The following is a 14,189-nucleotide window of genomic DNA, read 5'->3' as shown; positions in this document are numbered from 1 at the left end:
TTACTCTAAGATTTATTACCAGACCGTTTGTGAGCCAAGAAAACTGCTTATATAAATAAGGTTATTAGTTCAGTTTGACTCAGTACTTGACTCACATAGGGTCTGACAACACTTGCAGCACTGAAGTTAAAGCCGAAAAATAGGCTAGTAGTAAGGACAACCCTCCTATGTCTTACCATGGGTTTGTCAGCCATATTGGTGGTTTTTTTAGCCCTCCCTGTGAATTCAACCCACCATGCAGTATGACCGTGTAAAATATGTCACGAATCTTAGCTCCTCCCTTAACCGAAATCTATCTTTAATATTAAAAACATTTTAAATAAATTAATTCAGACAAATGAATATTTTTTTTTTCAAATATTTTTATCTAACATAGCACACTTACAAAAAAGCTCGGGAACAAACCGGGTCCAATTTTTGTGTTTATTTATTTATTTTTTCTCCACCAGTTTTACTAAAAAGGGAAACGGATTTATAAACATTTTATTTAAATCTTTGCTTTTGTTCTTAAGTTTTGTATATAAGATTATTAACTTCAAACAGTTATTCTTTGGTTCAATATATATATATATATATATTTTAAATATATTTTAAATCGGGTAATATATTCATCCGCGGTACGGTGTAAAGGTTTTTTTTAATCAATTAGTAATATTATTCTTTCCAGGGGGACTTATTTGGGGCTTATTAATAATTCTGTAAAAGCATTTTTTTATTAATTATTTTTCTAACCACGAACGTTTAAATATATTTGTTTCACACTCTTTTTTTTCGATTAAATCTTTTGGTTTTTTAATTATTACTTGATGGGGTGGTATACGGGGTATCAACGATTTTTAATTCTTTTTATTTACCTCAAATTAATAACTATTTGTTCGTATAGTATTTGGCTAAAACATTTTTAATATATATGTAATTAATTCTGTTAATTTATTTATTTTTTTTTATTTTAAAGTGAGCATTTTTTACTTTTCATTGTTTCACGTATATAGATGGGTTTTTCGGTTTAGTTTCATCTTAAACACGTAATAGGTACGGTTTTTTGGGGTTTTAATAAATATTAATTGATCTCAGGCCGATATGTCTACTGCATTTTTAAAACCTGTTTTTTTTTTAATTTTTTTTGTTTCATCTCTCCATTTTGATTTCGTGTCGTTTCTGACGCGAAACATATTCTTTTTTTTTTTCGTTTTTCCGTGGAAGTTTAACGATTATGTGAAAAATTTTCGTTAAATAATATTTTGTTCATCTTTGGTTAGATTTTTCCCATATTTTTTACTCATTAAATAACAAATAAATTATTTGCATTTTTGTTTCTGAGGGTTTAACTAAAATATCCACGATTAACGGCGTGTCTGTTAGTGTTGTGCCATTTGCACGATAAAATTCTGATGTATGTCCGGCGAAAATTCGCGTTGCACAATGCATAGCACAAAGGGTTAACGGTGCTATTAATGTAGCACAAGTAATAAGCGAAATTCCAGAGTCCCATAGGGATGCAGTCATCGTCTTGGCAGCTGGAAAGTGTCTTTATCAAAACGAGGACGTTGTAAGGGGTCCACGTGATGATGAAAGCCAATAAAATGGCGCTCAGCGTCTTGGCCGCTTTCTTCTCTTGCTTCCTCTCCTGTTGCTTCCTTTTCTTCTTAGGGACTCTATGTTTAACGATCTGTTTGGGCACCAATCTTGTATTGAGGGGCAGCCTGATGGTTTCCAAGGCGATCTCGGAGGCCCGAAGCGAACCGTGCCTCAAGCTCGAAGGAATGTTGCTGCCAGAATCGTTGGCATTGGCCCTGTAAACGGACAAAGCGCCCAGACTTTCGGAGCCTCGCACCGACGAGGAAGATTGCATGCTCGTTTCGGCCTCCAGTCCTTCTTCTTCGACGATCATTTTGATGGAAGCTTGGTTCGATTCCGACGGAGCTTCCCCTTCCAGCGACTGTTGAGTCGGCAACCGGATCAAGATGGTGTACACGGAATCCGTAGAGTAAGACCTGGACGCCGGCGTCTTGGAAGTGGAAGGGGTCGAGCCGCTTGTTGGCTGAGTCTCGGAGATGGGCGCACCCCGACGAGGACCGTTGCGATCGGTCATGGGAATGCTTTGCTCGAAGTGTTGCATTTGCATTCTTTTGGCGTGAATGGCCGAGCAAGCTCCGCCAGGTAGACCGATCGAAGACTCTTTGAGCTGCAAAACCACTTGATCCTGTCGAAAGTTCATGGAGGTGGTTCTCGAAGAGGACTGTATAGGGGTCTCGATGGAAGCGGGGGTCGTGGCCCCTGGTGAGCCGTGGCTGGTGCTGTCCTCTTCGGCGGCATCCAAATCGCGATCGATGTTGCACCATCCTAGCACCCTTTCTTTCACTCGCTCCGCGAAAGATTGGCGCTTCGAGCGTTTCCCGGCGGATGAAGCGAACTTGGAAGTTTCGACGCAGAGGGAAGTTGGAACGTAGGTGGTCTCGATACCGCTGTCATCGTCTTTCTCACCTCCCGGCTGAACGCCGGTAGCGAAGGTTGCAGACGTCATACAGGAATCGCTACGCGCGCCGTTTCCTCTGCCCGTAACGGCCCCGCCGCTACTTCCGGGATACTCTTCGTCCGCCGGGTCGTCGCTCGAAGTAGACTTCTTGCTGTCGTTCTTCTTACCCGCCTGCAAGTGAGTCAAATCCTTTTGCCTTTTCTCGGTTTCGCGCCAAATGCGCCAATATAGGATTATCATGACTGTGACGGGCACGTAGAAAGCAGCGAGAGCCGTGCCGAAGGTCAGGTACGAGTTGGTTTCTAAAAACTGAATATAGCACTCGTTGTCCTCCACCGTTCGTTTCCCCTCGATGTAGGGCCAGGAGTAAATCCAAGGAGGCCAGAGAACCAAGGAAATGAGCCAAGCGCTGGCGATCATGCACGCCGCTCTTTTGGTCGTTCTCCGCGCCCTGTAAGTCAAGGGCCGGGTGACCGAAAAGTAACGGTCGAAACTAATGATGAGCAGATTGAGTACCGAAGCGTTGCTGTTGAGGTAGTCAAAGGCCAGCCAAGTGTCGCAGATAAACGGCCCGAGAGACCAATGGTTGTGGATGGTGTACATGGTGAAGAGGGGCATCGAGATCAGACCGATGGAGAAATCGGCGATGGCCAAACTCAGCAGAAAATAGTTACTTATCGTTTGCAGTTGCTTATCCATTTTGAAACTGATCATAACCATGACGTTACCGAGAACGGTCACGATACTCAACAAGCCGGCCACCAAAGCGATGATGATCGTTTCCGCTATCGAATAACTCGAGGACATGTAAGGCGCGTTCGTCGTCTTCGCCGCGCTTTCAGTTTCGTTCGATACCATCGTAAAGTTGTTCCTCTTCTCCTCGACTTCCGGAAAGGAAGTCGTCCCGATGCTCATAGTCCCGTTTTCCGTCGCGAACGAGCCGGCTCCGCCACCGCCCGTAACTCCGCTTCCGGCTAGGGTGACTATCACCGTTTTGAGCACGAATCCGGCCGCCGATGGAGTGGTCAAGCCCCGGCCCGACCGACCGGAGCCCGACGTTTGGTCCCAGAAATTCCAGCGTGCCTGGTGATGGTGAAAATGTGGATGCAGTAACGGGTGATGAGTCGGATGAGGCGCGCCTCCCGTCGAGGCTCCCAGATGAGGCGTCGTCATGCTCCCCGTAAACGAGAACAATCCGGAAGGTGGCGATGCCAGTTGCATGGTCGAAGGACATTCTATACGAGAAAATACAATAGAAAAAATACGTTACAACATTTTCAGAATTTTCTTAACGCTTCGATAAAACTGTCTCTTTATTTACGTCCGAGAAAACTTACGGTAAAAAGTTTATGCCCAACCGCCCCTGTTCACGCTTATTCCTTAGTATTCCAGCCATTCAACCCGCAAAAGGAATTTTAAAATCGCCTTGCAAGAATTCTAGAATAGCGACTATTCTCAACCCACACCACCGACAAGTATCTTCCTTTATTTTTTCTTAATATCCCTCGACGCTTCCGAAAAATGCGCCTAAAATATAAATCTTGCCTTATCACGAAGTTATATACTTTAGTGACTAAGTAATACTTTACAACTATTTACTATTCGAGCAATCAAACCATTCAACAGATCATTTCTGACCCGAACTTAGAAAGTACAGTTTGTAAAATCTCAACTTCAGTTTAATCTATTTCCAACTTTGAAAATGCGAATTATTCCGCTTACTCGCGCAATGTCCTTCTTACGGAAAAATAGAATCCGTCTTAAAGTTCTAGCCTCGAGAATGAATGGTATATACGAAAGTATTATTATATATTTTTAAAATTCCAAAACGTCCATGGAAAACTGTTAAGGGAAAAACACTCTTGCAGGGTAATATCTAAGCGGTGAAATTTTTGTCCTAACCAAGAATTTTACCGATTCATCTTGAGGAAAATATATAGAGTAAAATATTAGTTATGTCACGCGCACGCCAGGAACATTTTTCTCTTTCTACTCTTAAAAATTCTGGATCAACCTTTCTTTAGTTTGTACACGAGAAATCCTTCAACAGGAATGAGTCGTAGGCCTATGAATTTTTTTATTTTTAACATGAAACGGACAGACAAACCGCGGAGCCTTTAGCGCGTGAAGATATTTATTAAATACTTGAGATCGTTTTAGGCCCATAGGCCTAACTGTTGAATTTCTTAAACGGCATCCAACAACCTCTTTCGTTTTAATTGTCTTTAATACCCATTAATGGTATTGTTAATTATTTGTGTTTTGGAACCTTACTCTAGATGAATCGTACCGTTTGGAAATAATGATTTGATAATATTACTCTAGTATTTTAATGACGACACTAGACCCTTTTCAAATGAGGGGGGAACGTTGTGTCGTCTGCTTAATTTAGGGTTAAGATGCAACATCCGGTATGTGAATCTAACGACGTTACATAGGGCTTCGAAGCTACCAGTCCTACTGTTTGAAAGATACGTTTCATAAATTTGTCACTGGTTACTGAAAGATTGTCACGAAGCTACGTAGGTGAAACGTCAAAGATTATCGTAAAACGATGCATGGTGAGGCGCTGTCAAGGCTTAGGACAGACTAAATCGGAAGATGGACTGCAAAACCGAGTGTAGTCAATTCTTGCTTGTCGTTCTCGAACTAGGTCTCAGGCATTACGAAGTATAGGGAGTGTCATACTTATGGAACATATCTTATTAACTTATGGTATCTAGACATGAAAGGTGGTTGATACATTGCCGTCTCTGCGCACTCTCATGATACAAACACAGTTACATCGAAATGGTCTATTATGATTATAAGCATTTTTTGGACTCTATTTTCCTTCTTGGCAGTGTGTCTATCACTAACTTCAAATGGAAATTTCAACTTCCTATTTCTGACTTCCCTTGATTATCAGTATGTCAGTTATCTTTAAAAGATTATAGTTAATAATTTAAATGTTTATAAGACAAGGTACCGACGGTGTACTGTATTTTAATCACCCCAAAAGTTAAAATTTAATCCCAAAACATTCTGCCTCAGACCCTAATAAATAATTCTTATACCATTGTTTTAAAATTCTGGCCTTGCGTTACGCGTTTCCTGCTGAACCGTATTGTAGAGTTTCAGGCTCGGGTCGGCTCGACTAGATCCGCAGGCAGGTCTTATACTAGAGTTAATAATTAATACAATCCGTATACACGTATCCAGCTTTGGAACACGGACCATTTTCGTCAGCTTGTACCATCACCAAAGCTATGTTTACACATCCCCCAAACAAATGTTTACTCTTTCTCGCTTCTCGTAATGGGGCGTTTAGTTGCAGCCCCTGTAATTTCGTATGCCCCGAGAAAAGAGAACTGGGAACGTAGTTTATGAATAAATAAATATATTCGTGAATTTATTAGCGAGAGTGTTACCGTCTCTTTGTACGATTTGTTTGATCCAAAATCAAAACTATACGGAGTACGGACACGTGTAAGCAAGAGAAAATAGAAGAGAGTAGAAATTTAAACTTCAGCCCTGCTTTCTACCTCGTTTGAGGGTCGTCATGTTTTTTACCCTCCTAAAACTTCAAGTAGCTAGTCAGGTCAGGAGACTAGAGGTAAGATATTGTGTTTTGGGAAGTAGCACTGCTCAAGGGATTCTGGGAGTGGGAGTCGCTCCTCTAAGCCCGTAGTCTGTTTTGTGGGAGCTAGTTTTCTGTGTCTAAAAGCTGTGTCGAGGCTATCCTGGGAGAAGGGGGTCGCGACGCTAGAGCGGTAGAAATCTAACCCCACTTCTGTTTTATCTTGGTGTAAGTACTCTCAGTTTATCAACTCTTGATATCTTACTAAAATTTTTCGGTGTTCACTGATGCGTTTTCTCGGTGTAACCAGAGGGGGAGTTATGAATACTTAAAAGTTTACGAAGGAAATTAGCATAATAGGGGGATCCATAGCGTACTGGACCACGCGACAATGAGAAATGGGCGGAAACGGACGTCTGAGACAGGACGAGGGCGTTACTAATGCTGTAAGAGAAAATAGATCATTCTCAAACGTTACCGAAGCAAAGGCTTAAAGGATGTCTCTGTTACTTATCGCGAGATTTGGGTACTTTCTGTCTGTGAATATGCGGAGATTTTGGTACAGTCCTTAAGCGGATGTAAGAGGGTCCGTAGAACTGTTGAGAGGCGTTCAGAATTTTAGAAATTCCAAGGAACATTTCCTAAAGCCAAAGTTATAATAGAAAACAACCATCCCGTCTAATGAATTTTAGCGGAGATGGGGTTGGTTGAAACTTGAAATTCCTCGAATTTTGAACTCGGTGCTAGAATTTGGGAACAACCACTTCGAGTTTTGTTTTTAAACCACACTGTGGAGTATTTGTTAGTTTGACTGCGGAGCCTATGAAATCGTGTCCTGGATTTCGCAGGCATCGCTTTGATTCAATGATGGAAGGGAAGAAGTTGTTGTTAGGTATTTTCATGGTATTTTTCATCGATTGGAATGTGGTAAAGATAACTCGATAAATAGTTAGGGAACTCTGATTCTAAAGCAATGTTAGAAACTTTCAATTAAGAACTTCGATAACTAATTTGAAGCGAGCTTGTAACGAGAGCTACATGGCTCACGTCATCTTGCTGGTGTTGCTATTTGGGGCAAGGGGAAAAGAAGGTAAAGAATTGAAATATTTCGTCCAAACCAGAATTGTGTACTTGGGGCAAGACGAAGAGTGGGTAACCAATTGAAATATTTCGTCCAAACCAGAATTGTATATTTGTAAAGAATGAACACCACGCGGTTGTGGTTATCCCCTTTAATTTTGTGGAATTTTATTTCGCCCACATACTACTATATTGTCCAGGAGATTTAACATTTGGGTCTGCCTTATCTTTCCCTAAGTGCAATTAAACTTGTATAAAAGCTAGTCCTTAATAGAATTATCACATTTTTAATTCTTAGAAATTAGAATACCGACTAAAGTTGCGGCTGGAATATCTTTGGAGAAGGGCCATGGTGGTGGTCCGTGATTAATTTTAAAACTGGCAACTTAGAATGGTCGTCCATTCAAGTTCCAAAAGAATTATTTTTACATAATTGATTTAAGGAAGGAATTTCGCGCTATATTCCATCTTATATATTCTGCGCGCGCCAAGATGGATGGCGCGAAATCTTTCCCGCTCACATCTGTCTTTGTCTCTCTTTTCGACGCTAGAGTTGCATGGGCGCCCCGAGTCACAGCTACCTTTTTTCTATTTCATTCATCTTTATCTCCAAAAAAGAGAGGAAAAACTAATGGCCAATTTCTCATTCTGATATATATATTTTTCTGATAAGGTTTTTTTTTTAAAGTTATTACGAAACAATTGTATGATTTTCTTTTTCAATCCATATTGGTTTAGATAAAAATTAGACTCTTTAGAGTTTCACCAGAATTATATAATACTTTTCTTCGAGAGAAGTGTACTACAAAGCGTGGCAATTGTAACATGATTCTTCCCAACATCAGAAGAACATTTGGAGCAAGATTACTAAACCGAATCATATACGCGATAAATAGTTCCCTCATCATTACTCTATTAGGGGCGGGCTTAACTATTTGCCAAGGCGAATGCGCTTGTTGATTTTTGTCCCACGTCAAGACAATCAAGGTTCGTGTGTTGATAGCAAGGGATTTAGGACCAAACATTTATAGAATGCACCCCACCCATCTGAAGTTTGATGAGCGGGAGAGCAAACAAAAAGGGTGAGCCTGAGTATAGAATCATGTTACATAACTAAAGTTTTAAGATGATACAGAGTGTCATCCTTCTTCTATTATCCCCTTCTGGCATTACGAAACAACTGTATGATTTTATTTTTCAATCCATATTGGTTTAGATAAAATCAGACACTTTGAGTTTCACATGTATAGCGTAAAACCTCTTAGGGGGAATGGTTATAACTTGTCAATTTGAAACATTCGTTTTATTTTCAAGTCTTGACACCGTCCCCAAAAAACCTGAACTCTAACCTTAACCTTATAAGGATATATCTAAACCGCAAAAACTCTCTCGTGAGAATTGATCGATAGATGGAAATGTTAGAATCAAACCGCACCGCACCATTTGAAGAATGCCGTTGGGCCTTGGCCACCATGCACTTTGGTGCATGATAGAAGTAGGAAACCTTTTTCCTGCGGTGGTTTGAGACTCTATCACTAAAGCAGTAAAGGATTTGATATCTCTATCCGTAATACCTTCTGTTTAAGTCTGTCTCCAGCTAAAAATCCCGATCCTTCTTAGTTCCCCACACCCAGTATCGTAAGACAAGGTGATCTTGGCCAGTTTGAAAACGTACGTCGAACGTTAGACTAACGTCTCTGATACCCCCATACTCTAAGTGATATCTTATTTATCGAACCAGGAATACATACCGCTAACAGGAATCATTGTGTGGCCAGACATTTTCTCGAGGTAGGGCGGATTTTGTGGGAAGAGCCAATGCCGACTCAATTTATAAAGGCCCATGCATGCCTCGGTTTTTTAATTTATTTTCGCTTTTTCGAATTCGCCAAAAAGTGCCGCACAGCGACTTGGCGCTCTCCGATACAGAGGATTCAAAATGTTTTCGCGCCGTGTAAGAGCCAATAAGAGTGAGGGAAACTACGGCTATGCAGTTGAGGGGGGGAGGAGTATACGACTGTTAGCCTGTTAGAGACTCTTTGGAAACGGAGTTCTCAACTGTTTTTGATGTGGAGGAAATAATTTTCGCAAATGTTAGTAAATTTAACTAGTTTATGTTTAAGTTTCTTATATTATGAAATATAATTAGGGACGGGATTTAAAAAGTTAAAATGAATGTAAACTAAAGGGGAAGAGTGTGATATTTTTCATTGCGATAAAACCACTTTGTTACAAAATGTTAATTCTGGTCATTAATAAGATACTATAATTTTTGTAATGATATATGTTAATTTCTAGGGTAAAAATTTTTCTTATCATCATTTTGTCGTATTTCCACTTAATTTTAAAAATTATGCTAGCAAAAACCGATATTTTAGGTATCATGCATTTTGGCGCCAAAATATCTTTGGCGCGAACTTTAAATTCATTCAAATATTTATACAACAGAAAGCGCCACCTAGCTTCTGGGAGAGGCGGCCGATAAAAGGTCCGGTCCCCTACTCCCGAGGCACCATGCATGGGCCTTTATAAATTGAGTCGGCATTGGAAGAGCTATGGACTAATCATTATGGATGACGAATTTTACCTGGCGAATAATCTATCTTGCTACACGTTCAACCTAGCGCGCGCACCCGATCTCGCCTAGTTAACTAGGGAGAAGGTATAAATTCGCCACACTTCCAGCTTTGTCTACAGTCCAAACGTAGGTCCGGAGTAAATCTAAATTACAACCAGCATCTCATTGGTTCTTGAAAACTCACGTCAGCGCGACGCGAATGACTGAGGAGAGGCGAAATAGCCCGGCCTCCTTTTACGCCCCCCCCCTTGTGTTTTAAAAGGGGGACTGGGGCTATGGCGCGCGAATACTTGGGCATCTTATACCTTCTCCTTAATAAACTAGATATTACTTCTTGACCTCGCGTTGCTACACCAACCAATGGACCCAACCAAAAAATTAACAAGTTGGCTGGGTCTCGTCTCAAAATAAGGGATAGGATCACGTCACTTCACGTGACTAACCAGGTTGCCATCTGTCGTTGAGGGACGATAATAAATTAGTCTCGACAGCGTCTGACTCTTGGGGTATAACAGGTTCTGCGTATGGCAAAATCGAGCCAATCAAAACCCGAGAACGAGATCTGAGCTGTTATAAAAATTCAAAAGATTTGTTGGTTGGGGCTATAGAGTCACAGTATAGAAATACGTCAGAATTATGAGGCGTGACTGATAGTAAGTTCTCAAGCCAGGCCCACAGAACCCGCATAGATACTAGCATTGGATATACAGGGACACAATGATTCCAATTAGGTGTATGAATTCCTGATCCATAGGAGAAAGCCAGAGAGATATAGCCTAGAATTCTTGGAACTAGAAGGCGTTTCTTTTTTGTCACCGTTTTTCTTGTCGATCCTATATACCAGAAGTGGAACGTTTTTATTTTATTTTATCAAAGACTGCGATCGATCCTTATTCGATTGATAAAAAAATCGTTTCTGAAGCTAGAGACGCACGAAGTACGAGCGGCGATAGAAAAAAGTATAGATTTTCAATCGATTTCCACTATCCATTCGATAAAAGTCTTAAAGGAACAGTGGAACACAAACACCTACCGCACGATAAAACCCCTTAAAGATTGGGTTACGCTGATTATGATAATGTATACAGGGTCTTCTAAAAATGGGTGTTAGGACCGAAGGAAGGAATTCTATGGCCCATTTTGAGTCGAAAATGTTCTATGACATTTTGTCCTAAGGGTCGCCGTTTACAAACTATGATTTTATTTTTAGTGTTTTACGGATGACGCCTTAAATTTAGGTAAGAAACTGAACAGACAATGATTTCTAATTTAATTAAGGGATCTTTCATAAAACAGTCCAATAATAATTATTAAAAGAAATGTATATCTTATGAGCAAAATGTCATAGAACATTTTTTTCTCAAAATATCCCTTAGAATCCATTGTACTTCGGACTTTGGGACACCCGGTTGTTATTATAACATTCTAATTACTTCATCGAATGAGACGAGGTTTTTAAATAGGTTTTCTGAGGTTAAATTACTTTTTGAAACCCCAATAACATGTGGCTAGAGACAGTTAATTCAATCATACATGGATAAATCTTAAACCCAAATCAAACTATAGTCTGTCAAACGAAAGAAGAGCCCTGAGAAATTTGTCCAAATTGGTGTCGCCACCATCGACCCCATAGTACTTTATCAACTTGTTTTGCTTTATCAATAGTCGTCTGTAATATAGTCTGCTATAAACAGATAGGCTTATTCGCAATAGAACCAATATATTTTGCAATATATATTTAATATGTTTATGTTTCATGGTTTTTTACGATCATCAAGTATTAAAGTATATAAAACAAAATTCACGAAAAGACACCAGTTTTATCTTTGTTGAACTAGCATTGCAATATATTTTAATGAAATAAGTTAAAGTAAAAGATTAAGCCTATCTGTTTATAGCAGACTATATTTCAGACGACTATTGACAAAGCAAAACAAGTTGATAAAGTACTATGGGGTCGATGGTGGCGACACCAATTTGGACAAATTTCTCAGGGCTCTTCTTTCGTTTGACAGACTATAGTCAAGAAGTTATATCAGTATCTCAGAGAGAAGATATAAGATGCCTTTGTATTCGCGCGCCATAGTCCCAGTCCCCCTTTCAAAATACAAGGGGGGACGTAAAAGGAGGCGCCGGGCTATTTCGCTCTCGTCAGTCGGAAATTTTCCTCACTCGCGTCGTCGCGCTGACGTGAGTTTTCAAGAACCAATGAGATGCTGGTTGTAATTTAGAGACGGGGATTGACTGCGGACCTACGTTAGGACTGGAGATAAAGCTGGAAAACTGGCGAATTTATATCTTCTCTCTGAGATACTGATATAACTTCTTGCTATAGTATTGATAATTTTTCGTACACAATATTCCGTCAAGAGTTAAACTTTACCCTCCCTTTAAAGGCGTCCAATATTTCAGCAATCCATTTCGAGTGTGAAAACTTGAACTAATTGCTCTGGAGCCATCTGATTGGTACTTTTAAAATTCCAATTATATTTTTAAAAGAACGCTTAAGATATTCGGCGGCTCGATTCAACCGACGCCATTCTGGAAACGACGTTTCGGAACATTAAGTAAATGGGCGCGTGTTTGAATGTTAATCTTGAAGCTCTTCCCAAGCTAAGCCTACTTTTACATTCCACTGTATTTGGAATAGAGTAGATATACCGTAGTAAGAGATGCAGGGGTGAACAGTAGATATGAGAATGATGTGTGGAACTAAGCTTAAACACGAGTATAAATATCTTTTCTTTGATTAGTCTTAGCTAGGATAGACTATTTTCATTTTCAAACGTCTGGTTTTTGACAACCTGGTTTTCTTGAGACCGAACATTGATTGTTATGTGGACAACAACGTTAGCTATGAATGGTTTCCAACAAAACGGACCAAATATGGTGGACTATAGTAACTTTGAACTTGCCCTATCGAAGAATTCACATACCTGATTCTCCATCTAACTTTATCAAGCAGACGATCCTGAGGCCCTCTTTTGATAAGGTTGTACCTAGAACGATATCTAGTTAACTAGGGAGAAGGTGTAAATTCACCACATTTCTAGCTTTATCTCCAGTCCAAACGTATGTCCGGAGTTAATCCCCGCCTTTAAATTACAACCAGTATCTCATTGGTTCTTGAAAACTCACGTCAGCGCGACGCGAATGACGAAAATTCCGTATTTTCCGACTGAGGAGAGGCGAAATAGCCCTGCCTCGTTTTACGTCTCCCCTTGTATTTTGAAAGGGGGACTGCAGCACTATGGCGCGCGAACACTTAGGCATCTTATACCTTCTCCCTAGTAAACTAGATATCGCTTCTTGGTTGTACATAATTGAAACAATTACACGGGTCTTAGGCCTTGGGGGCTAGATCGTTTGAAGTCTCCAGGATTTCTAATATCTATGGGACGTCGAAATATAAATTGAAAGAAACGAAAAGGAAGTAGCCACTAAAGAATATCGCTTTGGGTTTTATTTCTAAGACTAACGTTTTTATTTCCGTATAAGTAGAGACGGGCACGCTTCTGGAGAAGTCTATTATAGGGTCGCTTGATTTCTAAATCTCAACAGTTAACGAAAATGAAGTCGGAAGAGCGAGAGGACAGCAGGGTAAGAGAAAACTCCCTGGCTAATGGGAAAGTACTTGGGTAACTGTAGCCATGGAAGGGGTCATCCAATTCCTCTCGCTAAGAGAAACAAAACGTTGCTTTTTTTCTCTCCCTCAATTCTTCCCTCTCTCTCCCTCTTGCTCTCTCTTTCTGTCTTCTTCTCCGCTGCAATCCCTAGACGTTTTCTTTTTCCTTTTTCCTCCGAGTTTTTATCGATCGTGCCGAGCACTTTTTATTTTATCTTCTTTTGTCTTATTTCACCCCGTAAAACTTAAACTCTTCCTTGGTTCCTAAAGAGTTTTCAAAGGGAGACTAGAATGTAAAGCTAACGCGCTTTGTTACGACTAATGTTTTAAAAAAAAACTAAATAAACTTTATCCATTCTTACATTGCGCGACAAAATAACATCATGGTTTCATTTCCTATAACGTTAATTTTTGTAACCTCAGTAATACATACGGCTATTAGGAATCATTGTGTAGCAGCCATTTTCTCAAAATATCTAGGCGGATTTTGAGGGGAGAGATACACTAATCATTGTGTATGACGAATTTTACCTCGCGAATAATTCATCTCGCTGTGCGTTGAACCTAGCGCCCGCACCCAACCTCGCGTTTCTACCAACCAATGAAATAACAGCTAAAAGACGTCTGATTTATGACGACACGTGACGAAAATTAATCAAGTTAGTCTGGTCCTCAAAATCCGCATAGAAATTTACATATGGTGCACAATGATTCCTGTTAGTTGTATGTGTTCTTAGTAATCTGGATAAAAAATTTGCACGAAATCACGTGGTATGTCAAGTCGATCTTACTATCATAATTTTTTATTCTAAGTCCCGAACAGTTCAGGGTTTTCATCTTAACAGTAATCGCTTAGCGAATAATTGACCAT

General features: G+C 40.1%; 1 protein-coding gene and 1 long non-coding RNA gene across 3 annotated transcripts in view; one reads left to right on the top strand and one right to left on the bottom strand.

The window, feature by feature from the left end:
- Positions 1-14,189, top strand: part of LOC149717251 (uncharacterized) — a 139,409-nt gene that overhangs the window by 78,607 nt on the left and 46,613 nt on the right. The gene's annotated exons all lie outside the window — the stretch shown is intronic.
- mAChR-A (muscarinic Acetylcholine Receptor, A-type) overlaps positions 354-14,189 on the bottom strand; it is a 60,313-nt gene continuing 46,477 nt past the window's right edge. The window contains exons 1-2 of one of the 2 annotated variants that reach the window (XM_089837243.1): positions 8,867-8,900; positions 354-3,711 (exon numbers count right to left, since the gene is read on the bottom strand). In XM_089837243.1, the coding sequence (XP_089693369.1) occupies positions 1,325-3,711; positions 8,867-8,897 (2,418 nt within the window). In that variant the 5' untranslated portion in view covers positions 8,898-8,900 and the 3' untranslated portion in view covers positions 354-1,324. Of the gene's footprint in view, positions 3,712-8,866; positions 8,901-14,189 lie in introns of those variants that run through there. The other variant, XM_089837245.1, reaches the window with a different exon arrangement.

This window comes from Phalangium opilio, unplaced genomic scaffold, assembly GCF_054372755.1.
Source record: "Phalangium opilio isolate 3A_F unplaced genomic scaffold, DU_Popi_V2 ptg000003l_1, whole genome shotgun sequence".
Classification (NCBI taxonomy): Eukaryota; Metazoa; Arthropoda; class Arachnida; order Opiliones; family Phalangiidae; genus Phalangium; species Phalangium opilio.
The sequence above is the reverse complement of the archived record's forward strand: the minus strand, read 5'-3'. Positions and strand labels throughout refer to the sequence as shown.